This window comes from Miscanthus floridulus, unplaced genomic scaffold, assembly GCF_019320115.1.
Source record: "Miscanthus floridulus cultivar M001 unplaced genomic scaffold, ASM1932011v1 fs_737_8_9, whole genome shotgun sequence".
In the NCBI taxonomy this organism is placed as follows: Eukaryota; Viridiplantae; Streptophyta; class Magnoliopsida; order Poales; family Poaceae; genus Miscanthus; species Miscanthus floridulus.
This window is the reverse complement of record NW_027097195.1, coordinates 1-27,500: the sequence shown is the minus strand read 5'-3', so window position 1 is coordinate 27,500 and position 27,500 is coordinate 1. Positions and strand designations below refer to the sequence as shown.

Genomic DNA, 27,500 nt, shown 5'->3' with positions numbered 1-27,500 from the left:
TTGTGACCGGACGAGCTGCTCGAAGTGACCGGACGCTCCAACACTGGAGTCCAGTCGTTTCCAGTAAGGTTCCACTCGCGATCAGACATGTTTGGTCACGCCTGACCGGACTTACCCAACATCCGATCACTCACCCTTTTCTCTGTGCATCGCCACATTAGCATGATCGGACACTGAATAGTGTTCAGTCAGAGTCCGGTCACCTGCGTCCGGCCTCAGGCCGAGAGTACCACCTTTTATAATTGACCAGACGCTGCTCCTCAGAGTCCGATCACCACGTGACCAACGTCCGGTCACTGTTTAACAGTGAAAAACACCACCTTCGATTCACCAACTTCTGCACCCTTGCTCAAATGTGCCAACCACCAAGTGTACCACCTTGTGCATGTGTGTTAGCATATTTTCACAAACATTTTCAAGAAGGGTGTTAGCTTTCCACTAGATCCTAAATGCATATGCAATGAGTTAGAGCATCTAGTGACACTTTGATAACCGCATTTCGATACGAGTTTCACTCCTCTTAATAGTATGGCTATCGATCCTAAATGTGATCACACTCGCTAAGTGTCTCAATCACTCAACCAAAAAGCTCATATCAATTTCACATTTGCCTTGAGTTTTTTGTTTTTCTTTCTTCTTTTCTAAGTCCAAGCATTTGATCATCACCATGCCATCACCATCATCATCATGTCATGATCTTCATTTGCTTAGACACTTGGAGTAGTGCTACCTATCTCATAATCACTTTGATAAACTAGGTTAGCACTTAGGGTTTCATCAATTCACCAAAACCAAACTAGAGCTTTCAATGGTTCAAATGAAATTGCTCGTGAATGAAAAATGAAATTATTTTCTATGGTCACATTCTTTAAATAAATGGGTGTGACCAAGACTTTTATAGGTTCCAACTCACAAACGATTGAGTTTAACAATAAACATTAATAGGTGTAGCAGTAAATGTGGTACAGGAACAAAGAAATTGAAGGTCCAACTCATAAAACAATTTGTGGTTTCACAAATAAATATGTACGGTTCAGTTTTGGGGACAATTATTATTGGAAATATGGTATTTGAAGTAATGTTTAGTTGAAGGACTAAGCATTTGGTTGTCAACAAAATTGTGAGATAAGAAAGCGCAGATCAAACATGAAATCGATGGGTCCAGTGAGTTAGTTTCCTATGCAAAAAAGGAAATTATGCTTGTGGCTGCAAAAATAAATTTTATTTTGAATGATCTCGACATACTAAATCAACAAAACCATAGAAATATCCTTCAATAGCACCGAAAACACCCCATCCCAATTACTGTTGTGAACATATAAAATTGTATTGAAAGAATGATGCAGGTGATTTTAACAGCGCCATTACAAGGGATTTATTGAATCAAAGCTGCAGATGAACAAGAAATTTAAGGATGGCTGATGAACTACCTAGCACTATTGTCATAAGTGATTTAAGGGATTAAGATTTTGTGACTACAGAGATGTAACATGATCCAACAGTAGGAGCACCGTAAAATTCAGAAGGTAAAGTTTAAGTACATTCGAAGCCGACCAGCTACCAATGCATACTCACCTTGAAGCACATAGATGTGTCAACACTGCTATGTCTATCACAAAGGTCAGTAGATGGACACAGCCATCCTTCACTTCCTCTGGACCATCACCTGTGAGAACCAATATTGATTAGCAATGAACAATAGGTCTTTATATAAAAGAATTCGACCACAAGAATCCACCATTCCATAAGCATGTAAACAAGGCTTTTGGAAACCTACTATAGTGAACAACAATATTTCATGTCTAAAGGTCAAGAACATTTGGAATAGCATAGTATATTGATCCAAATATATTGTCACATATATACAGACAACAAACAATCAAACTAAATTAGGTCTCATAACACCAAATTTGGAATAACTAGCAAATTTCCAATAATACATTCTCCACGACACAAAAGGTAGCTTCAAATACCAAAGAGAACATCGAACAACGAAGGTCGCTTGGACATGTTCTTGAAAATCGTAGAACTGTAGACTTTTTTCATCCCCCTCCCCCTCCCCCCTCACCCCACCCCACCCCCCACACACAAAAATAGAAAGAACAACAAAATTGGATTAATCTGGTAGTATCTCTTGATGAACTTGTCCATACAATGGTCTAGTGCCTATTGGGTTACCATGAGTTTGCTGATCAAATAACAAAAACTCCTGGTTCAAGTTAAGTAAGAGATTAATATATTCTCTTTAACAGGATACATTTATGTGACTAGGGCTAGTGGAAGTTCAGAGAAAGTGGGTTGAAAGCATCTAGGCCCCTAGTTGGGTTTCGGTGATTAATGACAATACGAGATTACTGTGACTAACGTGTGTTTTGCAGATGCAATTAAGTTAGGTCATGGTAATGGTAATTGATTGGGCAATCATGGTTGTCATGCCCCTACGATGGAAATCATTTCGGTTTTCAAAGCATGGACGACAAGGTTAAGGATGGACTAGTTCTAAGTGTCGTTTGATATTGAAGAGACACTTAGAGTAGTTTATGACTTTGTTTTTCCTTTGACCATACTATTAAGGGGGGCATGGACGGGTAGCTTGACCTAGGTGAGTCTAGTGGGTTAGGTGTGGTGCTAACTTGTCAAATCTAGCACTAGGTAGCTTCTAAAAAGTCCTTAGATCAATTGGAGCAAACTTCATTCACATATGATTGCTAGTTGAAAGTGAATGGAGGGTCAAATATTGATTGGACGCTGATTCCGGTGTGATCAGACGCTGGTGCAAAGTCCGATCAGTTCATTTGATCAAGGTGAAGTCGTCTGGACGCGACCGGATGCTGAGAGGTGAGTGACCGGCCGCTGGATGCCAGCGTTCGGTCGACTCCAGTAAGGGTCCAGAGAGGGAAAATCCTGATTGAACATGTTCGGTCAGTACTGACCGGACGTTGGTTAGGTTCCAGCTACTGACCGGACACTGAGCAGAAAATGACCAGGCGCTGGGTGCCAGACTCCGGTCAACATCAGTAAGGTTCCAGAGGGTAGTTTTTGTGACCGAACGCATCTGATCAGTGCTGCCCGGACGCTGGCCAGTGTCCGGTCATAACTTAAACTACACAGAGGCGGGTGAACTGACCGGAGCGTTCGGTCACCCCGCAGAGGCACATAACAGTTCATTTTGAATGGGGAGTTATAAATACTTTCTCTATTCACTCAATGGATTACTTTTGCTCATTCCAACAGCTAAGAAACACTCTTGAGAGTGCCAAGAAGAGCAAGATCCTAGTGAGGTGATTGAGATTTGAGAATCCAAGAGTGAGACCTCATTAGTGAAAGCAAGAGTAGCAAAGTGTGCATCCACCCTTCTCATTAGTCTTGTCGTGGTCAAGTAAGAGTTCGTGCTTGTTACTCTTGGTGATCATCATCACCTAGATGGCTTGGTGGTGATTGGGAGCTTGGTGATCATCCGACGGAGCTTGTGGATGACCCAACTCAAGTTATAAGCGGTTGTGGGTGATTCACCACGATGGAGTGTCGAAGAATCAACCTATAGAGAGCACTTGATCCTTGCGCGGATCAAGGGGGAGCTGTGACTCTCTGATACCTCAACAAAACATCACCACGTTCCTCCTTCTCTCTTTACTTGGAGCATTTACTTTAAGCAATTCAATTCTTGTCTTTACATTCATAGAATTGCCATGCTAGAGTAGGATTGGAACTTAGGTTGCTAAACTTTTGTGCGGTATAACAATAGAAACACTTTCTAGGCACAAGGGGTGAAGTGGGCTAACCGTAGGGTTTAATTATTGCAAAGAAGTAAAATGATAGTTTGGACATCACTGATGCGATGCAATGATAGTTTGGCCTATGTTGCCACTATCATTCTTCCTATGAATACCGAGTTAGCAATTGAGGATATTTAATTATGTCCTAATTCAACTCGTATCTTAATAAATTATAGAGATATCCAAATGTGTTTTCGTATGGAAACACAAAAGGACAGCATTGGATATGGCATATAAGTAATAAGTCTCGTTTTGGTTGTATTATGCATACACCATCCCCGTACAACATGTTGCGTATAAGATAATTTTTCACATTGTTTATGCATTCCAAATTTGGAACGAACAACTTGACCATCATATGGGATGAGATGAAAAATTATTAGCAATTCTTTTGGTCAAGATTTTCCCAAAGTGTGGATACGATAAGTGCCACAAGGAAATAGATTTTAAGACCCTCTTGTCTTAAAATCAAATTGAGTGTCTTAGATTCCTTGGTCATATTCAAGAGAATATGTGTGGGTCCGATACAAAGATTGTATGGATAGTTCAGGCATTTCACAGTTGTGAAGATACATCTATAAGATGATCTAGAGTGTGAAGTATCCACACTCTGGCCATGCATTTGATAAATAATGGCTCATATTGTGAGCTCATTATCCTGAACACTACTAATTTTTTGTACCTACAATGACGATTGTTTGGTATAACAAAAATTTAATTACATATCCAAAAGGATAAACCGAATCTATGAAGTATGACAAGGTCATAGTAGGACCATTGTTAGTGAATTGCTATTTTCCAACTTTGTGTTAGGGTCAGGTAGATTTATGCACTTCTGACTTGAGATTAATTGCATATCCCTCATATGCATTTAGTACGTGGGAATCCATGAAGATTTCCTATTTGCGTAAGATTGAGTACGTTGTATACGTACCAATCTCATCACCACATCATACATTGATGGGTACACACAGGAAACTAGGGATCAATGTGAGATTTCAATCTCCATCGATTGTTAAGTATTTAGATCTCTTATGGAGGATCTATATACGACCCGTATGCTGGTTTTATTTTGATAATGAGTATTTCCAAGCATTAGGGGGGATTTGATGTACCAGAGATAACACTAGGAAATTATGTGGAATGCATAAAGCATTTTATGCTCAGGATCATGTACTAAATGAACTGAATTTTGAGTTCAAAGAATTATTGATTTGCATAATATTGAAAATAAGCTGCTAATACATTTACTGATTACTAAGGTGTCCTTTAAACTTATTAATCCATTGCAAGTATGTGCCAGAAAGAGCGGTGGTACCAAGTAAACCCACTCAACTTCCAATTATAAATAAGAGGGAGAGAAGTATGGCCATAAAGCAGGATTATTCATGCTAGCAATAGAAGGTTTCCTTCTAAATAAGTAAATGCAAGTCAACCCATGGTTGACGACACCTTGCGGGTAAATATTGGTTATTACCTAGTGGATGGATGTCATCCACAAACCTAGCTCAGAGGTGCACCTAAATACTGATGCTAGGATATCGAAAAGCCCTGACTCTCGTTTCGGAAAGTCATGATGTGTCATTCAGGATACTTTGAGTTTTGATTATCGGAGAATTATATCATAGAAATGCTACATGTGTCAATACGTACTTCTCTAATTAAACTATATACAACATTCCAAGTCATTCAGTCAATAAGACCATAGCAGAGTGCTTTGCTCACTCTTACTGAAACTTATTGAGTGATGTAATACAAGCAGAGATAGTCTTGCTCACTAGAAAAGGGGTGTTTTGGGATGTGATGCCAACACCTCATGGTACCTTTACTGTGGGTACAAAAATGTTTTCATCCTAGAATGGATTGAGAACAATGTGGTGGTGAGATCAAAGCATGACTAGTAGCACAAGCGGTTTATGCAAAGCCCAGGCATGCAAAGCCCAGGCATAGATTTTCAATGCAAATTATTCTTCATAGTAAGTTATAAATTTTTGATACTATCTTTTGATTGGTAGTACAAAAGCATCTATTATTATAGTTGATAGTTGATAGATGTAGTGATTGCATATATTTATATGATCACTTGATTTGGTGTATTTGTGAAGCTTCCAGGAAGGAGTTCACATACCCAACCCTCATACATAAAATTGCAACACATATTGTGTATTGCTTAAGCCAATATATGGCTTAAAGCATTTAAGTCGAATTTGGTACAATCGACTTTGTGTGTATTCCCTAAACTAAAGGGATACAAGATTGATTACATGTGGTGTTCATTTTAAAGTCCTTGATTGGATTTCATAGTGTTATATGATAGTCAATAATCTTGACATCATTAGTGATGAACACATGTTAATAGCACATTTTAATCTAAAGACGGAGTTTGAGATGGAAGATACGGACTAAACCAAAATTTGATTTTGTGTTTATGATCCAAGCATCTTCTCTCAGGGTTTTGTACAAAAGCTATCTATATCTAGATCATATTGAGTGATTTAATACGAAGGCATCCTATGGTTGTTCTACTCATGATAGAGGAAGATTGTTTTATGCCATAGTGACTGAGATGAGATATTGAGACATGTGGTCCATTATCTCTGTGCTATTTATGCACTAATAAATCTTGCAAAAGTTCCCGATCGGATGTTATTTTGCAATGATTTTCTATCTAATAGCAGCGCTACTCCTACCAAATGTTGGTAGACTGCAGTTAAGAATATCTTTTGATATTTTAATAGCACAAGTGATCTTAGTATTTATTAGATGCCCAAATTTTAGATCGTTAAAAAGGCTTAATGTACATGTGGAAAGACCATTTTGTGAAAGTCTTTATATAGACACTAATGGTCACTTCCACCAATCATTCTGATATTGTATTTTACAAGGCTTCACATAAATGTGTATAGCTTGACATGATGATATATCACATACTGAAGTTATGTGGTGTTGATTCTATTGAATCAATGGTCATTATCTATAAAGGTAATGCAACTTGTGTTGTGTAGATGAAGACAAGTTATACTTAATGTAATACTTTGCACTAAGATGGTTCTGTTCCATAGGTGATATGGACATATGAACATTTGCAAACTAAGTCATGTGATAATCTTACAGAGATATTCACAGAATCTTATGTGTTGAGTGCATTGGTATGAATTTACTTTGAGGTTTGCTAGTATCAGGGGGAGAGCCTCTCTGATTAATAACTTGTTACAAACATCATATTGCACTCTTTTCTTTGTACGAGTTTTCCCTTAGAGTTTCTCATATAAAGTTTTTAATGAGGCAATATCAACACAAGATTATGTCATATCATTCATTTTTTCCCATAGGGTTTTTTGGTGAATGATATTGAAACATAAGATGCATTGTACTCTTTTCTTTATGTGAGTTTTCCCTTTTGAGGTTTCTCGTATAAAGTTTTTGATGAGGCAATGTTGAACACAAAGGTATATGCTATATCATCGATTTTTCTCCACTAGGGTTTTTGGAAGATGATAGTTGATGTATATTGACCATATGGTCAAGGTGTTTTTAGACTAAGACTTTGGATTTATCTCAAGGGGTCTAATAACATTAGTGATTGTATATCATGGTGTTTCTCCTTATTTTTTTCCACTGGATTTTAGGGAGTTTTACCTGGTATACCAGTATTACTTTGGTTTTTCCCATAGGGCTTTCCAAAGATTCATAAAGATACATAATAGATGAACAGTAAAGACTACAAGGAGCTAATTGATCAGGGGGGAGTGTTGAGAATTATAATTTAGTGCTCAATTAGATATTAATCCAAGAAGTGTCTTTTTACCCATATCTCTTTTACACCTGTAACCGCCCACATAGACTCTGTATATATATACATACTGTTTATTAAAATACAACAGAGAATCATTTGCATCACTCGGGCTTGTCTCTCGCTTTCTGCTTTCTAACACTTTTGAGGAGTCCAAACTCCAAAGTGAATGCCGCATCAGTCCTTTTTAGTTTGAAGAGCCAGAGTCCAAAAAGCATCTTAGTAAGCACGCCGAGGGGGAAAAAAAGGAGAAAATAGACACGGAAAGGACATAGGATGTATGTACCGCTTGGAGTTTTCTTGTCGTGCTATGCTTTTGCTTTGAAAGATTTGATTTTTTTTTTGCCATGAAAGAAAGCGCCTACCTACGCCGACTCCAAATTAAACAGAAAAGAAAGTGATTAATCAGCTGTGTAGTGCTAGAAAAGAAGCTGCGTGCATAGCTCACTCGAAAAGAACGCAACTCTCGTAAATGTGGACTCAGGTAGTCAAGTGTGATCAATGATTTACCTCCTAGTTATAAAAAAAAGATTTACCTCTTCGTTTTGATAAGAAATTGAAAAGTGACGGCGATTAATTAACCCAGACAAGCCGGACGTGCTCCTCCGCCAGCAAGCCTATCCACGTCGCCCGAAACTCCCCCAGCCGTCTGATCTTGAATCGTGTGGCTGTGATTGCTCGGATCGGATTTCACTGGAATCAGCTTCCGCCGCTCCTTAGTGGCTTCCACCGGCTTCTCGTCTACGAATTCTCTCAGCGTAGTCCGGCTTCTACTCCGGAGCCAGCCCGGCGAATATATACCGCGGCTTCCGATTTTGGGTCCACATAGTCGGCCTCATCTCTTCCCCGTCGTCCCCTATTCCTCCCGTGGTTCGCACGGACGCCGCCGCCGCCCGCCCGCCGCTCGCGCCCCCGCTGCCGCTCCCGCCGCCGCTCGCGCCTCGCCTCCCTCTCCTTCTCTCCCACGGCGACGCACCGGTTACGGCCACGCCGCTGGTCGCGGGTGCTGGTGGCGCGGAGCCCCAGGCCGGCGCGGCTGGCGAGGGCGCCGCCGGCGACCGGCGTGGAGGCCGGCGCGGGTGGCTCGGCGACGACCCGCCGCGACCAAGCCCCAGGTAAAGGCGGCCTCCCTCCCTTGCTCCTCCTCTCCTTCACACTCGGGCGCCTGGGTCAACCGGGGATCTGCATGCTTCTCGTCCACCTTTGCTAAGGTTCATCCGGGGCCTCCATGACCGGATCCAGCGCCTCCATGGCCGGATCCGTTAGTTCCCCCATAGGATTTCCGTCTGGCGTTGAGAGATGCGACATGGGGGCATCCTGCAGCGTTATGGACTCTAGGATCTATGCTTGTCGGCGTATGGCGGCCTGTGCAGCCTTGCCCGCTGATTAGCATGAGCGTAGAGCACTGACAGCTCCGGGCTGCCGCGTCGACGGCTGGTCTGGAACTGCTGCTGCACGCCGTCTACTCAAGCGTGGCCGCTGTCTGCTCAAGCGTACAGTTGTTGCAGCCATGTCATGCGTACACCTTGATGTGGAGAAAGGTTTGTGCGATCAGCACTTGAGCACCCTAGCAGTTTGTATGTAGCAGGTAGGTGTTGATTGAATCCAAGATTAAAGATGCCCGGTGCCCTTTGATCTAGTTACTTTATCAAGGGGGCGTCTTTGTGATGAACTGAGCTCTGGCTGGCTTGTTATTTTGGAACTTGCCACTTGGATTTGGACATCTGACTCAGCATATGTGCGTGTGTTATCCTGGAGTTATTTAAGCCACATGTGGTTTACGATGGTTTCGTTAATCTTAAAATCTATCTGCACAATCTACTCTAGCCGTTCATAATAAGTACATTCATAGAATATGACTGTGAACCCATATGAACACTTACGTCTTTGGCTCTGTTCGCTTTACTGAAAAGCCATGACTGAAAGTACTGTTTGCTGATTTGTTGTGAGAGAAAAACACTGTTTGTTCGCTGAAATAGTACGGCTCATAAGACAAGCGAATATAACATTTATCATGTTTTGTAAAACATAGTTCATAGCCTCAACTGTTTCTCAAACAATTTCTAGTTTTGATATAGAAAATTAATTATTGCCAAACTACGACAATATACACCATCTTGAATCTAGGTTAATTCTCCGTACATTCAAAGCTAGTGCTTGAGCCAGATCGATTCTATTGGGGCCAGCAACAATTGTAGTAGTTATTAAACGGGAAAGAGTTATATTTTTAGAGACGGTTTGGCAGTGCTCAAACAAGTTTCTTCACGAGAATCATTCCTCCTAACCTAAACAGCAAAACGGTATAGATTCTACAGTAGTAGAAATCAAATAAGAATCGCTTTTTCATTTACGCCAGATTATTACGAATCACTTTCCACCTACCCTCCACTTAAATCACCCAGCTAGAGGACTAAAGAGTAGAGATCTACCAAACAATCACTTAATCTCAAGAAAAAAATCTTCGAAGGAAAAAGGAAATGGGGGGAGAAGCTTAAAAATGGTCGGAAACGTGTGCGTTTTTTTTACTGGTTGTGACAGACTGACAGTCCCCGTCGTACTCCCATGACATCCCTGTGTGTTTCGGTGAAGCTAGCCACGTGCCACCGTGCAAGTTGAGCCGTGCGCAGATAGGCACACGTGTGACGCCCGGCTTGGTCGCTGGAGTGAGTTGCCGCCGTAGCCGCAGCAGCAGCCAAGGAGAAGAGGCCCGCCCCGGCAGACCGGCATCCACGGCAGGAGGCCGTTGGGTTCTCACGTGCGTGCGCACTGAAGATAGATTCTTCAGCATAGCTGCAGGAGTAGGAGCTTTTTACTCGAAGCAAAGATTCCTTCTTCAGACATAAATATTTTCGTAGCTAGCCCACTCTCACTCTAGGTCAAATGCTATGGGCGAGTGTTTTTGTTTCTTCCTCCTAAACTTTAGTCTCTGTCACATCGGATGTTTGACACATGTATAAAGTATTAAATATAGACTAATTATGAAACTAAATACACAGATTAAGACTAATTTTTTAAGCCTAATTAGTTCATGATTTGACAATGCGGTGCTACATTAACATGTACTAATGACAGATTAATTAGACTTAATAAATTCATCTACCGCGGATTACTGAGGACTTCTGTAATTTGTTTTATTATTACTATCCGAACACGCGACGTGACACCCTTAAATTTTAGCATCTGAATTCAAACTATGGTGCAACATGTTGTATTGTTGTTTCAGTCCCAGTTTTGGCATTTGGCCAACTCAGGAGGATTTTGCACCACGGGGCACGGGCCCTTGGGATAGTTTTATGTTCCACCAATCGAGTCGTTCAGACAGCCGTCCCAGGACATGCAGAGAGAACATGAACAGGCTGAGTCTTGCATGGTTCACTTGTGGCCGCTGCCAATATCTTTCCGAATGCCCAGCTCATGAATGACACAAATCACTATCAGTATGCTTTGAACAAAAAGTAGGTTGCTTTCAGCTTGTTTAAGAATGGGCTCGGTTCAAACTCAGACTCCAGAATCCACTTGCCAAAAGGCTAGGGCCTGTTCGATAGAGCTGGCCAAAGGCCTACTCGATAGAGCTCCCCTTTCTCCAAATTCTCTGAGGAAGTTGATACTGATAGAAGTGATTTTCAGACTGAAAAGTGTTTCTTTATGATTTTCTAGGATAAATTTATACATAAAGTTACTCTGCGTGCAGTGAATTCATTTTGGAGAATCACTCACAAAATCAGTATACGATCACTTCTTAGTAAAAAAAACTGTTTGGCAAAACAACTCCTAAATTCAGCATGGAAGCTCCTCTGGGAGGTCCACCAAACAGGCCCTAACTAAAACATATTACGCTTACTTGAAAGTGGTTAGCATCATGAGAAACATATATTAAACCTTCTGAAACTCAAGGAGATAACAATGTTATGTTCTTCACGTAAACCAAACTGAGCTGCAGTTTATCTAATTCGTAACTGGGCAACCACGGAATACACACTCTCGATAATAGGGCTAAGAAAACAAAAACGAAGGCTTCTCATGAGTACACAAACAGCGGGAATGAAAAGCTGAAAACAAATTAACTAAAACATGGCAAGGCTACATGGGAAAGGCACTTTGTTAGCAGGGGCCCGGATATTTTCAGTGTCTTGACCTGCTTCGGTACCTGCAGTATCATCATTCTTTCAGCTGCTATCTAAAAGAGTAGCGTGGACTTACAATCTGAGCTGTAGTTAAACTAACGCTGATACTACCTTGGAGAGCGAGAGGGCGACCGGGAACTGGAGAGTGAGCCGGATCGGTACCTTCTTGGGCTTCTGCTCCTACTACGGCTTCTGCTATATCGCCGCCTTCTGCACCAGGAAATGGTGATCTTTAGAAGATATAGAAGACGTTTATCAGACTAGTCAATATTAGGTGTTATCACCACGATCAGAACTTTTTAAACAAATACTGTTTAACAGTTAATTGAACTTGATTTAATTATGAGTTAAAACCATAAGTCATGCATTGCATTGTGCTTACGTGGGCCCTATGTGAGTTGCCTCTTAGTGGATCTTTGATTTACGCACCTAGAATTATTTTCCTAGAACTACATAAACATATATGTATACATGCATATATATGTTTATATAAGTGGGTATATAAGCATTTATGCTTTTGGTTATGGAAAAGGAGAAAGGAATGGAGAAGACGCAGCCCAGTAACCAGCCCAACCCGGCCAGGTGGCCCGTCTCCCGGCCCTTTTCCTCCCTCACGCGGCCCCCGCCTTCACCATGGCTCGGCCCAGTCCCTTCCTCCCAGATGAAAATATGGTTTAGGGAGGAAAACAATCAAGCAACCACTTGCATAGCTTTAGGGATGAAAATGACTTCTATTGAGGTCAACAAATCTGCATGCTTAGCATAATTCTCCAATGAAAAAGGAAAAAAACAAACTGAAATAACAAATATTAGTTTAATTACCTTGGTGGGGACCGGCTAAGACTTCTACTGCGGCTACGATGCCTGTATCGACCAACTTCAGCAAGTTTTTCCTGCCTTTGTCGTTCCTGTTCTCGTTTCTTAGCAATCTCAGCAGCTGTGTCCTTTTTAACTGTCAAAAAACATAAGCTTAGTATGCTTACATGCATAGGAGACTACTAGCACCAACCAAAATCTAATATGCAGATTGAATGTAACAATTAGCACATACTTTGCTTGTTAAGCTGTTTGCTCATTATCCTCTTAAGTCTTTCTTGTGGTGTTTCTTTCTTTTCAGTCTGGGGAGTTTTACCAGTTCCTCCAGAAGCACCCTTGCTTAGTTTAGCTAGTGCTGATGATGTACTGTTAACAGAAATCACATGTCAGTAATGATGAAAAATACAAGACGATTTTCCAGTAACAGAGATATGCTCAAGTCGAGACGGCATATCATGCCCATGGAAAATAAAGTAAAGGGTTCTAGACAAACACAGGATATCAATTGCAAGCAACTCGGATGCACATACAGCCGCTCTCTTCATAACATTGTAATCGTCATGACAAACCTGGGGGGCGGTTTCAAAAGTTTTGAAGTTCTTTCCTGTTCCACAGACAAAGAAGACGCAGGATCACTGTGAAGTGCCTCAAGAATTTGACCACCTGACAACCTGCAAGGATATGGGGTATTATAGCCATAATAATTCACAAGGACCAAAGATGCGCAGGTCATAAACTCCACAGCTGACTGTAGATCTATGCATGTTAAATCTTCTTCCTGCTTAGCAAAAATAAAAGGAACCATAAAATGCATGCCTATCTACAAAACAACTATTTTTTTACACCATAGATACCATCATGACCATGTCTTGATCTATCCTATTCCTGACAAAGTCATCTTCAGAATACCAGGACTGATGTAATAAGCTCCATCAGAGAAAAGTTCATCCAATGTATATTTGCAAATATTAAAAGTCAAGTTTCCCGACCGGTTAGGTATGTCAATTCGTATTGGAGACGAAGGCGGAGAGATCCCTGAAACTTTTGGTACACTGGTGTCATCAGAACCTCCAAATTCAGTAATATATTCAACCCTAGGAGCCTTCGGCTTGCTCCGATAATTGCTTTCAGCATGTATCCCACGGCCATGATGCCTAGAATGGGATGGTGAACGAGATCTTGATCTTGACCTTGATCTGTCAGCATGAAATATATATACAGAGATTAAGGAAAACAGATACTTTTGTGAAAACAAAATTACAATGAACATGGAATGCACCTTCTGCCCCTTGAATATGCTTCATATGATGGGCTTCTCCTTTGCTCCCTATATTATTATATATATGGTGTCAGGCATCAGAAGTATAACCTTGTCATAAAAATGATTCCAGTTTGTCATAAAAATGATTCCAGTTTGACACCCTTCCCCAGACCCCGCACAGAGCGGGAGCTCTCTGCACTGGGTACGCCCTTTTTTGTCTTCTTTGTTAGAACTTAGAAGAATGATAAATAGCATTACCTATAAGGATCATGATAAGATACCCGTCCAACAGAACGTGCTGCCTCCCGCTCTTTTTCCCGCTCAATCTGAGAAGCTTTCCTTCTTTCTCTACGGCTCAATTTTTTCTGTACAATTTGATTATATTACTTCTTGCAAGAAGCAAAAAAGCAAGTAAATAGACAAATATTACATGCTATTAAGGCACGCACGATAGATGGGTCGCCTTTAACAATTTCTTTCTGCCGCTTCTCCTCTTCTTTGTTTTTTTTGTCCTTGTAAACAAGCCAGTTATATCTTTTTATCCCAAATTCCTTGGCTATACTTTCCATTCGCTCATCACTGCTATCATCACTACTGAAGTCCTTGTCATCATCCTCATCTTCTTCCTCTTCATCATCATCATCACTGTCTAGGTCTTCAGATTCCTCATTTCCTTCCCCTTTATATGAGTATCCAACCTGTGAATATGCACCTTTGCTAGCAGGAGGCTGTGAGGATTGAGGTCTACCAGAAACAAAAACAAACAATAACTAAGAGTGAAACCAGAAAAAAAATGAAACACAGGATTTGATGAAAAATAAACTGTATCTCACAGAGAAGCAACGATACGAGTCATACCAAATGGTTAAAATAAACATTCTAGGTATGCATAATGTTATGTACCCCATTATTTAAGTCTGGTTTACATCTGGAATATTCAGAACAGAGGGAAGATGAATAAATTGGTGTCTACTCAGGTATGAGCTGATTTGTGCACTTATTTGGTAGATTCAAGTATCCAACTAACGACCTGCTAGTTCAAAAAATCAGGAATGTCGAATTAAATGCTCTCATCTTGTTCAATTTGGCTGATGTCCACAAATGAGCTAGATTATTTGGAAAGTCTCTCCCTCTATCTTTCTTCTCTGTCCCCATACTAGCATCACTCTATTCCAACTTTTGTTAATGATTGTTTTCTTGGTCTTAGGTTAAACTTCTTTTAATCATAAATTTAGAGTTAAGCTAGTCCAGGCAAATGTCAATGCATATGAGAGCTAATCATGCTAGGAACATAGCAAATCACAAGAGCGACAGACATTGGCAATGACATACACATCTGCATAAACAAGTGTCAAGTTTATCAGCTTTTGTAATTTAACTAAACATATCTTCTGTATTATTTTCAGATAAACATGAACACATAATAACGAGTAGGCTGTCTATGGCACAACGGCAGGACTAGATGAAAATATTTTTATCCTAATCAGTCCCTAAGGTTTAGAGTGCTGAAAATACAGGTAGCCACCTAAACCTGCAAGCACAAGCCTCTTCTTTCTGTGCTTGTTGGGAGGAATATTGTTGGACAATTAATTTGTCAAATGCGGTGAAATGTGCCAACAGAAACAGCCCAAATTGAGATTCTCTGAAAAATATCTTCCTTTTAACAACCACCAAGATGTTTTCTAGTAGTCAATGACATACTAAATATGTACAAAGCATTGAAGATGATATTTATTAAGTTCAAGGCTTCAAGCACTCTTTGACTGAATCGGCATAAAAAAGTTGATAAAACCAGTATGGTGTTTTTTTTTATCAGACTTTCATTATGATTATGCAAAAGCGTTAAACAGTTAAAAACATATCGGTAATACCCAGATACACTTGTGTTTAAGCAATTAATCCTCTTAAGAATGAAAATATTCTAGAAGAAATTTATAAGGCTATACAATTTACTCCAACAGAAATTTTCAATGATAAAAAATCATACAGTCCTCTAATATCAGTTGTCTGTGTAGTTTCCCTAGTCATATGATACTTTAATGTCTGTTATAAGTGTAGCTTCCCTGAGCAACAACAACCACAAAATATCTTGCAAACCTTTGAGTTTGATGAAGTACTTTACTCATTCGGAATCAAAACTTATACCAATGCATGAATGCAATTTTTATTAGGTAGAGCAGCAAAGAGAAACTTGAGAGAGTGGAATCTGTCTGAACAACTGTCTTTAGAAAAGGGGTGTAAAACAATAGTGATCCATGTGCATAGTAACGACCTAGGAACAAGTTCCTTTTACTACTCTGTTGTCATTACTAGTACTATACTCATATTTTATATCAATCCTATTGTAGGGTCAATCCTCTGACCTACCCCAAGTTGCTAGGGACTACCAGCTTTTGTGGTAGTGGTGGTGTCATTTGGTAGAGCAAAGAATTATTGCTCTCATTCCTTAACATTTCACAACAATGTTCTGTGTATAAATGTAACTATGTAAGTTGCAAGAGCAGGAGAGGAAATAGAGGACACAAAATTAAGAGCAAGCGTACTTGTCAAAGCTAAAAGGAAGAAGAGCTTTTGCCTCCAACTCTTGAACAACATGCTGCAAACCGGCCTCATCAGAAACTGCGAAGAGAAGTAAATGTTCAGTTAACTAGTGCTATGAATTGAGAAATAGCACCCTTTTTATGTACTAATTTAGGAACAAAGCGTGCATCAGGACAATCCCTCAAGTGATGTAAATGGATGCAAGACATGAAATTCCTACAGCAACAGCAATAGAACAGAGAAACCAAAAAGGTACCGACATCCTCTGCGACGATGCTTAATCAAATCCCGATAACGTTCAAAATTAACAAATTCCTCTAACTCTTCCTTTTCTTCAGATTTCTCTTGGACTCGAAAAGGACGAGAGCTCGAGTCTCGGATAAAATCAAGCAATGCACGACCATCAAATCTGTTCATTGTAAAGATAATGGGCATTGATTTTCTTGTTCTTAGGATAATCTATCATGAACACAATAAATGATAGTTACCTGTCAATCAAAACATCTTGCTTTCCATTCCATGGTATCCTGCAAGAAAGCATAGTGAATGAGTAGCAGCAATCAAGCGATGACAACAAGCCGTCATTTCCAATTTTCAGTAAACTGAATATTTTTACAAGAAAGAGATAATATCCATTTTTTGGAGATAACAGACTATGCTTCATCAGAGAAAATTGGCAATGCCATGGTTTTATCCGAGACTCAGCGCCCCAGACTCCATCATCAGTTATTACAGTAAACTTTCAACTCGCACAGGATAACCCACGAGACCAAATCCGGAACAGTGCCTCCGCTGCGACCAAGCATCGCACCGCACCAAGAGAAGGAAAGATGGTGAGAGAGGGCGGGGCACGCACAATCCCTGCTGGTCCTCGGTGGCCTGGTACAGGGCGTCGTCGCGGTGGACGCGGCACCGAGTGCCGGAGACCTGGAGCGCCTGCTGCGGGTCGCCGCGGCGGCGAGCGAGGTAGGCGGCTCGGCGCTGCGCCCGGCGGCGGGCCGCGTCCATGAGGTCGTGGACCTTCCGCTCCGACCGCCGCGCCTCGTGCCACATCGCGCCTGCTCCTTCCGGAAGGCTGTGCTGGAAGCCGTGTGGGGCAGTGGGGGTCGCTTGCTGCGTGGAAACCTAACCCTAGGAAGGTGCTAGAAGCAACGGGGGAAGAGACCTGTGAGGAGAGGAGACGACGAGTGCCAAACTCCCAAACCCGTATACATGCCAAATGGACAGTCTCCGGCCTGGCCCGCTAAAGCACGGCTCACTAGGCTTGTCGTGCCATGCCGAGCCCGTCCATGGGCGATGGCAACAGCCCAACCACGGCAGATAGGGAAGGTTCCCCAATAACTCTCTCTCTTTTTTATCATTAAAAAAAACTCCATCTCCTCTCTGTCTCAAAAAAAAGAGAGAGTTGCATCTCCCCCAATAGCATGGGCTCCACAACTGACACTTCTTTTTCTCTCCTCACTATCCGTACCAGACTACTATAGTTGCTGTCCTCCACAACCGCCGCCGCCCGCTGGGGTTTGGAGTAGCGCAGATCCTCTTTGTAGAGCTTGGTGGTGGTGGCGAGAGCACTACCAAGCGTGCCAGCCTCTCCTCCGACGATGTCTCCACCCTCCGGTGATCTAGGCCTACCTCCTCAGACCCGCGCAACGAGGTATAGAGGGTCGTGCTTGTCGTCGTCGTTGTTGCGAGCGATAGCATGTAGGCGTCGTTGGCACGCCATGGCTAGGAAGAGGAGCTTTCAAGCGGCGGCCATGGCAGAATTGGATCTAAGCTCGCACCCGCTCGAGCTCGGGGGAAATGGTAGGTGGCGGATGAAGAGAAGGTGGCGGGGCCAAAGGAGAAAAGGGGACGAAGAAGGGAAAGGGGGCCATGGCCGAGTGCAGAGGGGATGGGGAAGAGGCAACATGGTTGGCCACCCGTGAAAGGTCCTCATATGGCTAGAGGAGGGTGAATAGCCTATTAAAAATTCTATGAAAGCACTAAAGCAAATTGATTAGTAAGACATGGCGCAATGCAATTTTGCTCTAGCTTTACCAGGGTTGCAAGCCACCTAACCCAACAAATCTAGTTACTATGATCACTAGCACACACAAGAGCTAAGTCTCTACTCACTAAGTTAGTGTGCTTTCATGGACTAACTAAAGAGCCACACTAACCAAATTAACAAGCTCTCAAAGACTAGCTACACTAAAGAGCTTGACAACTAGTTTGTGGAAAAGTAGATGAGAGAGTAGGGTGATTATACCACCGCATCGAGGGATAAATCAATTACAAGATGAATACCAATCAATCACCGAGAGAAATATAAGAGACAAGTGACACACCAATTTTCTCGTCGGCACGCTAGTCCTCGTTGTGTCGACCAACACTTGGTGGTTCAGTGGCTAATAGGTATCACACACCTAGCCCACAAGAGGCGCCGCAAGAATCTACCCACAAGTGAGGTAACTCAATGACACGAGTAATTTACTAGAGCTACCTTGCGGCTCTTCGCTGGGGAAGGTGCAAGACTCCTCACAATCACCAAAGCCGGCCACGAACAATCACCAACACATGCCTAAGCTCCTCCACTGCTCCAAGCCGTCTAGGTGGCGGCAACCACCAAGAGTAACAAGAAATCCGCACCCACAATGATCCCCAAGTGCCACTAGATGCAATCACTCAAGCAAATGCACTTGAAATCACTCCTAATCTCACTATGATGATAAATTAATGATGGAGATGAGTGGGATGTGTTTGCTTAGGCTCATAAGGATGTTAGAAATGTTAGAGTACCAAGAGAGTGAGCTCCAAGCCAGCCAAATACTATTTATAGACGCCCCCTCAAAATAGAGTCGTTGCTCTGCTCATGGGCTGACCGGACGCACTGACCGGATGGACCCCAGCGTCCGGTCACCCTCGGCCGTCCACGTGTCCTCGTTCAAACCTCGCCCATTCATCTCCAACGGTCAAGTCACAGTCACGCGAAACGGTAAGTTATGACCGGACTCACTGCACGATTGACCGGACTCTAAGCCACGTAGTGTCAGGTCGAGTACAGAGAGGTTCTAAAGTCGTTAAACTTTGACCGGACGCGTCATATCATAGACGATCGGACACGCCAGTGAGTCCGATCGCTACATCTCAACTATGCACGCACCACTGAGTACTGACCAACTCAGGAACAGTGTTCCCCACGCGTCTGGTCGCGCCAGCGTTCGATCGACCACCTGAGCGCCTCCTTCTTTGCGCGTGATGACCGGACGTGACCGCGAGTCAGCTGCTTATGTCCAGCCCTTGCTTGGCGCCCTCGGCCAGCACTTCATGCCACCGGCTATAATTGATTGGATACTGCCTAGGGTCAGGTCCCACGTCTGGTGTAACGTCCGGTCAGGGACCGCCATCGCCTTTCCTTTTTCTATCTCCTCAACCACTTTTCCCTTCCTTCCAACTTGCTAACCACAAAGTGTAGAACTTTGTGTGTACGTGTGTTAGCATTTTTAAAGCATTTTACAAGGGTCAAAGTTAGCACACTAGGTTCCTAAATGCAATACATGAATCATATCACCTAGTGGCACTTGATAAACCGCTTAGCCAAAGATTTCCCCTCTTTATAGTACGGCTCCTTCTATGGTGTCTTGAGTGCAAACAAAAATAGCTTCTATTATTATACCTTTGCCTTGAGCCCATTTTTGTTTTTCTCTTTCTTCCTTTCCAAATGTGAAGCACTTGATCATCTCTTTTGTGGCCATCATCTTCACCATGGCCATCATCTAGCATCAGCACTTGGGTTGGATCACCTTATCTAATTCATACACTTAGATCAAAGGTTAGTCCTAGGTTTCATCAATTAACCAAAACCAAACTAGGGCTTTCAGTCTCCCCATTTTTTTGTAATTGATGGCAACCCTTTACAAAGATATTCAATGAATTTTTCTTGGATTCATGTTGCTTGCCCAAGCATATTATCATGTGTAAAGGTTATAGACAAGTTTCATAAACCCAATTTAGTAACATTAGCTCCCCCTACATATGTGCTAAGAGTTTGGATTTGAAAGCTTGCACATATGCATGGATTAGGAAGTGTGGGGAAGTAATGGCTACCAAATGATGCTAAGGTGTAAAGAATGAACCTTTGAAGCATAATACCAATCGGAGTTGCCATTTGAACACCATCCTTAATACCATGGTTTGCTAGATATCACTTGAAAATAAAAGACACTAGATACCTTATGAGATCAACATTAGAAACAAAGGCTCTAGCACCACTTGTAAATTCAATTCAAGTGTCTAGCTATCCTATGCAAGCTAGTTTTTCATTACATCAACCATTTTCTACAATCTAGCATACACCACACAAGCATGGATATGGAATTAAAACTTGTGCCATGCAAGAAAACATATGTAATGCACATACAAATACAACATACAAGTTTATAAGCTTGCTCCCCCTACTTGTGTGCTTCAAGTTTTAATTGATCCCCTTCACTTCTCCTATCTTATCTTTATGTTACTTCTCTCCCGTTTGCAATATCTTTGGGAATTTCTCTCCCCCTTTGTCATCGATGACCACAAGAGGTGAGCTCAAATTTTAGATATGTTGTGTAAAACCATATGAAGTAAGGATCATTTTCCTAAATTTGGTTCAATCTAGATTACTTGCAAAAGATATTTAACTCGGTTTGAACCAAGGACAAGCTTCTTCACATCTCCAAATAAGGGTTATCTTGTACCATGCTGAGTTAAACACTTATAGCTCATTTTTTAGATTAAACACTAGGTTCACAAGCTCACAAACAAGTCATATGCTACCACTAGATCATTTCAAGCATACAAGCAATAGTGGTACCATACAAGCATCAAATTCATTTGATTTTCATGAATAAACCTAAGACATGATAGGAATGGCTAAATGCACTAAACAAGTCCTTAGCAATGGATGAATGACATGGCAATCAACTTTACCTTGCTTTGCGCGAAGGAGAAGCATGTCATATAATGGGGGTGCATCAACACATACTTGAGAAGTCAAATATGTCCAATTCATTCCTTAGCTCGCAAAACCTATTCTCATCAAGTGGCTTGGTGAATATGTCAGCAAGTTGATCATCGGTGTCCACACTCTCAATGCAAATATCCCCTTTTTGTTGGTGATCTCTTATGAAATGATGGCAGACATCTATATGCTTTGTTCTTGAATGTTGAACCGGGTTGTTGGTGAGCTTCACGGCACTCTCATTGTCACATAGCAATGGCACTTGTTTGAATTTGATTCCAAAGTCACTCAAAGTAGCCTTCATCCAAAGTAATTGAGCACAACAACTACCAGCCGAAATGTACTCCGCTTTGGCGGTTGAAAGTGCTACACTATTTTGCTTCTTTGATGACCAAGGCATAAGTGATCTTCCCAATAGTTGATATTTGACATGTGCCCGATGTGCTCTTTCTCTCAACTTTGCATCCCGCATAATCGGAGTCTGAATATCCAATCAACTCAAATGTAACTCCTTTGGGATACCACAATCTAATATTTTGTGTATGCTTCAAGTACCTCAATATTCTCTTAGTTGCCTTCAAATGACTCTCTCTTGGTAAGGCTTGAAATCTAGCACACATGCATATACTAAACATCAATCTGGCCTTAATGCGGTCACATAGTATAGGCTTCCAATCATAGACCGATACATCTTTTGATCCACCATGTTGCCACTAGCATCACTATCCAAGCTTTCATTTGTCCCCATTGGTGTACTAATAGTTTTGCTCTCATCCATGCCAAACTTCTTAAGCATGTCTTTGGTGTACTTGCCTTGACTCACAAATGTGTCATTCTTCATTTGCTTGATTTGAAGACTAAGGAAGTAGCTAAGCTCTCAAATCATGGACATCTCAAATTCACTTGCCATCATCTTTCCAAACTCTTCACAAAAATCTTGATTGGTTGATCCAAAAATAATATCATCAACATAGATTTGCAACACAAACAAGTCATTATCTAACTTCTTGGTGAAGAGAGTGGTGTTAACCTTGCCCATCTTGAATCTCTTAGAGAGTAGAAAATCCCTTAATCTCTCATACCATGCTCTTGGTGCTTGCTTCAAGCCATACAAAGCCTTTCTCAACTTGTAGACATAGTTGGTTTTCTTCTCATCTTCAAAACTGGGAGGTTGCTCAATATATACAAGCTCATTGATATACCCATTGAGAAATGTACTTTTCACATCCATTTGGTACAACTTGATGTTATGGGCACAAGCATAGGCTAACAAGATCCTTATTACTTCCAATCTTGCAATCGGGGCATAAGTTTCTCCAAAGTCAAGACCTTCAACTTGAGTATATCCTTGAGCCACTAATCTTGCTTTGTTCCTTATAACTATCCTATCTTGATCTTGCTTGTTTCGAAAGACCCATTTAGTTCTAATCACATTATGATCCTTAGGCCTCTCAACTAACTCTCATACTTGATTTCTTGTGAAATTGTTTAGCTCTTCATGCATAGCATTCACCCAATCAACATCAACAAAGCTTCAACTATATTCTTATGTTTAATGGATGACACAAATGAGAAGTGTTCACAAAATGATACCAATCTTGATCTTGTTTGTACACCACTTGAGATATCACCAATGATAGAATCCAAAGGATGATCTCTTGTGACATTGGTTGGTTGAAGTACTTGAACTTGATTGTTTGCACTTGATTGCTTATTTGGTTGAGATGATATACTAGCCACTTGTTGTTGATCTTGCACTTTGTCATCACTTGCACTAGCTTGAACTTGATCATGAGAACCACTAGCTTGTACATTTGAGTTCGAGAGCACTTGATTCTTGTCATCTTCAACTTCAATCACCTCTCTTGGCCTTATATCACCAATGTCCATGTTCTTCATTGTATTGACCAATTGAGTGCCTCTTACATCATCTTCCTCTTGGGAACCCTTGGTTTTATCAAACTCAACATCATACACCTCCTCAAGAGTACCACTAGCCAAATTCCAAACTCTATAGCCTTGCTAGAAGTTGAGTAACCAAGTAAGAAACCTTCATCAAATTTCTTCTCAAACTTGCTCAATCTTGTGCCTTTCTTCAAGATATAGCGTTTGCAACAAAAAACCTGAAAGTATGCAATGTTAGGCTTTCTATCATTCAAGAGTTCATATGGGGTCTTCTCCTTTAATGGGTGACAATAGAGACGGTTGCTATAGTAGCAAGCCGTGTTGATTGCTTTGGCCCAAAAAGAATGACTAACATTGTATTCACTTAACATTGATCTTGCCATGTCAATTAAAGTTCTATTCTTTCTCTCAACTAGGCCATTTGATTATAGAGTATACTTGGCTGAGAATTGATGTCTAATCCCAAACTCATCACACAAATCATAAACTCTTATGTTCTTGAATTCACTTCCATTGTCACTTCTCACTTTCTTGATTGTTGTTTCAAACTCATTGTGGATTCTCTTGATGAATGTCTTGAAGGTTGCAAACACATCACTCTTATCAATAAGAAAGAACACCCATGTATATCTAGTGAAATCATCCACAATCACAAATCCATATTTGTTGCCACCAATGCTAGTGTATGCGGTTGGTCCAAACAAGTCCATGTGCAACAACTCAAATGCCTTAGATGTACTCATCATGCTCTTCTTAGAATGTGTGTTGCCAACTTGCTTTCCGGCTTGACATGCACTACATAGCTTATCCTTCTCAAATATGATATCTTTCAAGCCTCTAACTAGATCATGCTTAATCAACTTGTTCAATTGTTTCATTACAACATGACCAACCCTTCTATGCCATAACCAACACATACTAGACTTAGTGAGCAAACATGTTGACAATTGAGCTTCTCTAGCATTTAAACCGACCAAGTATAGATTCTCATATCTAAATCCTTTGAATATCAAGTTAGAGCCATCTACACTTATGATCTCTACATCATCCACATCAAATATGCATTTGAATCCAATATCACAAAGTTGGGCTACCGACAATAGGTTGAAGTTCAAGCTCTCTACTATTAGCATATTAAAAATGCTCAAGTCATTGGATATTGCAATCTTACCAAGCCCCTTGACCTTGCTTTTGCCATTGTCATCAAATGTGATACTATCAATCCCATTTCTATCATTTTCATTGATTGAATTGAATATTCTTGAATCACTGGTCATGTATTTTGTGCACCCACTATCAAGCACCTAATGCCTTCCTCTGGCTTTGTAATTGACCTACCAAAGAAGATCAATTCATTTTAGGTACCCAAATTTGCTTGGGTCCTTGAAGGTTAGTCACTAAGGTCTTTGGTATCCAAATGACCTTCTTCTTTAGGCCCACAATTGGTGTACCAACGAACTTAGCCTTCACACCATTGGCGCCCTTAACAAGCATGTAACAAGAATCAAATTTAATTGAGGATATATTAGGTTGCTTATTCTTGTTAGTCTTGCAATATTGCTCTATATGCCTAACTTGCTTGCATCTATTGCAAAACCGACCATTGCCCTTCACAAAGCTAGCTTTGGGAGTGACAAAGGCCGCCTTACCTTTCTTAGGTTATAGCCTAATCCCTTTTTGTTAAGAGAAAATCTTTGGCTACACAAGTACTTTAGCAAATGGACATCTCCACCATAGGCATTGCCTAAGGCATGAGTAAGCTCATTCACATCCTTCTTGAGGGTCTCATTTTCCACCATTAGTGAGGCATCACAAGTGAAACCATCACTCAAGAGTGAAGTAGAAGTGGTAGTGCTACAAGAAGGGTTAGTGAGTGTCGGTGCTTCGAGTTGCCACTGACTAGTAAAATTCTAATATTGCACGTCTGGCTCGGATAGTGTGCTAAGAGGACACGAGGTTTATACTGGGTCAAGCAAAATGTCCCTATGTCCAGTTCGTTGCTGCTACTCATGTTACTAGCACTAAAAGTTCATAGTAGGGGTTAAAAATGGTCGAGAGAGGGACAAGTCCTAAGTCTCTAGTGAGAGGAGCGAACGGGTGCCGAGAGCTCGATCGCTTCCTGGCTATGTGCTTGTGTGTTCTAATCGGTTCGGGGTTTGATGGGTTCGAGTCCCCTTCATGCGGCACCCTGCTTTCCTTTTTATAGGCCAAGGGAAAGCATGGGTTACAGTGGAGGGAAAAGAGGAGAATGAGAAGGAGAAGAAGTCCTCCAGGATCACCGGGTCCTTCTTTTCCTTCACGCAGGTCCCACCGACCCTATAGATGTCAACAGGGATAACTTCACGTCGTGGCCCTGTCCATCATTGGCACCATGCACAGGCATTGTCTCCTGGTCATGGTGCTCCACTCTGTCCCAATGGACGTCGTGGTGAACTTACGCGCCTGTCAGTGCTCGTACGAGGGTTAGGCAGAATAGCACTGGTATGCCCGACACTGTTCCTAATGTGAATCCCCAAGTATGGCCTGTCACAGCCACGAGTTATATCAGGGTGTGTGGGTCACCTCCCTGGTGTTAGAGCTTTGACCTAGGCCCATTCGCTTGGACCTAGAGTGGTTGGCAGTGGTATGGGTCTTCGTCGGGCGAGACGGATCCCCTAGCCTCGGGGTCAGTTGAGGCGGAGTCCACCCCTAGAGGCTAGGCGAGGCAGAGCACAAACCTAAGGGTCGAGTGAGGTAGAGCCCACCCTCAGAGGCCGGGTAAGATGGAGCAAGCCCTCAGAGGTCGAGCGAGGTGGAGCCCACCCTTAGAGGCTGGACGAGGTGGAGCTAGCCCTTAGAGGTTGGGAGAGGCAGAGCCCGTGGCCTTAGTGTCAGGCGAGGTGGAGCCCGCCCTCAGAGGTTGGGCAAGGCAGAGCGCAAACCCAAGGGTCAGGTGAGGTAGAGCCCACCCTTAGAGGCTGGGCGAGGTAGAGCTAGCCCTCAAAGGTCAGGCAAGGTGGAGCCCGCGACCTCGGTGTTAGGTGAGGTGGAGCCTATCCCTAGAGGTCGGGCGAGGTGGAGCCCATCCTCAGAGGCCGGGCGAGGCGAAGCCAGCCCTCAGAGGTCAGATAAGGCAGAGCCCATGGCCTCGGTGTCGGGCAAGGTAAAGCCCATCCCCAGAGGTCGAGCGAGGTGTAGCCCACCCTTAGAGGTCAGACAAGGCAGAGCTAGCTCTCAAAGGTCGGGCGAGGCGGAGCCCGTGGCCTTGGTGTCGGGCGAGGCGAAGCCTGCCCCTAGAAGATCTGGGACCACATCATCGCCATCCACATCCGCAAGGAGAACGACTTAAAGGGGCAGGCATCATCGGGGCCTAACATGCAAGGAGGGTGGCGCCATTGATGACGCGCGTGATCTCACTGTACACGATGGCGATCAAGGCGTCGTTCGATGGAACGGCCCTCATCGAGGGGGCGCTCCCCAACTCCAAGATCGCGCAACGCCTCAAGGAGGCAATGGAGCTCTCGTGGGATGACATGAGTGCCTGTCGATGCGGGACCCACAGGATACCCCGCAAGAGAGAGAGAAGATCTAGTCCAACTAGGATTCTTCCCATGTAATCTTAGTAGTAGTACTATTCAGTAATCCTACTAGGAAATCTTATTGTAAACCGACTAGGACTCTGGCCTCCTGACTATATAAAGGAGGGCAGGGCTCCTGGGAGAGAAAGAACAACAATTGTACAACACAACACTTGACAATCAATCCAACGCAAAGGCTAACGCCGACTAGAGGTAGGGTTATTACTCGATCCACGATCGAGGGCCTGAACTAGGATAAATCGACTGTCTCTTGCGTTAACCATCGAGTTTAGCATACGCCGAAGCCCGAACATACTGCCCTGGGTACCCCCGTGGCAGGCTATCGGTGGTAAAACATCGACAGCTGGCGCGCCAGGTAGGGGCTTTCGGCGACTTTGCATCCGAGAGCTCGATGGACCTTGATAACATGATCTTCCCGACGGGATCAACTTTCATCTTTGGCTCATGGATCTATGAGGCGGACAACAATGGCAAGCTCCAAAGTCATCTCCTCAAAGATTCGAAACACCATGAAGACGATTCTATTTCGACGACCACGATAGATCAAATCTCCGGAAGATTCGCGCAGCTCATAGTGTCTGATTCGACTCAGATTCCGCAGCTTTGCACATTCGACTCGAATTCGAACTCCGCATTCAAGTTGGAGTCTTATCCGAGTCCTTTTGGGAAACCGAGTTCTTTTTCGATGGGACTTAAGAACGCGGCCTTGACCTATCAAGAATACAACT

General features: G+C 42.4%; 1 protein-coding gene across 2 annotated transcripts; it reads right to left on the bottom strand.

Moving 5' to 3' along the window:
- Nucleotides 1-11,420: 11,420 nt before the first annotated feature.
- LOC136532908 (uncharacterized) lies at nucleotides 11,421-17,526 on the bottom strand. 2 transcript variants are annotated; one of them, XM_066525487.1, is made up of 13 exons: nucleotides 17,168-17,526; nucleotides 16,800-16,838; nucleotides 16,572-16,720; nucleotides 16,314-16,389; nucleotides 14,220-14,514; nucleotides 14,029-14,135; nucleotides 13,789-13,836; nucleotides 13,499-13,705; nucleotides 13,079-13,180; nucleotides 12,745-12,875; nucleotides 12,516-12,645; nucleotides 11,805-11,900; nucleotides 11,421-11,716 (listed from the first exon to the last, which is right to left on the bottom strand). In XM_066525487.1, exons 1-13 carry the CDS (start codon nucleotides 17,362-17,364, stop codon nucleotides 11,692-11,694), a joined length of 1,602 nt encoding a protein of 533 aa, XP_066381584.1. In that variant the 5' UTR covers nucleotides 17,365-17,526; the 3' UTR covers nucleotides 11,421-11,691. The 2 variants fall into 2 exon arrangements, with proteins under 2 accessions (XP_066381584.1, XP_066381583.1); XM_066525486.1 differs by having other exon boundaries at nucleotides 11,805-11,903; nucleotides 17,168-17,525.
- Between the last annotated feature and the right edge of the window lie 9,974 nt (nucleotides 17,527-27,500).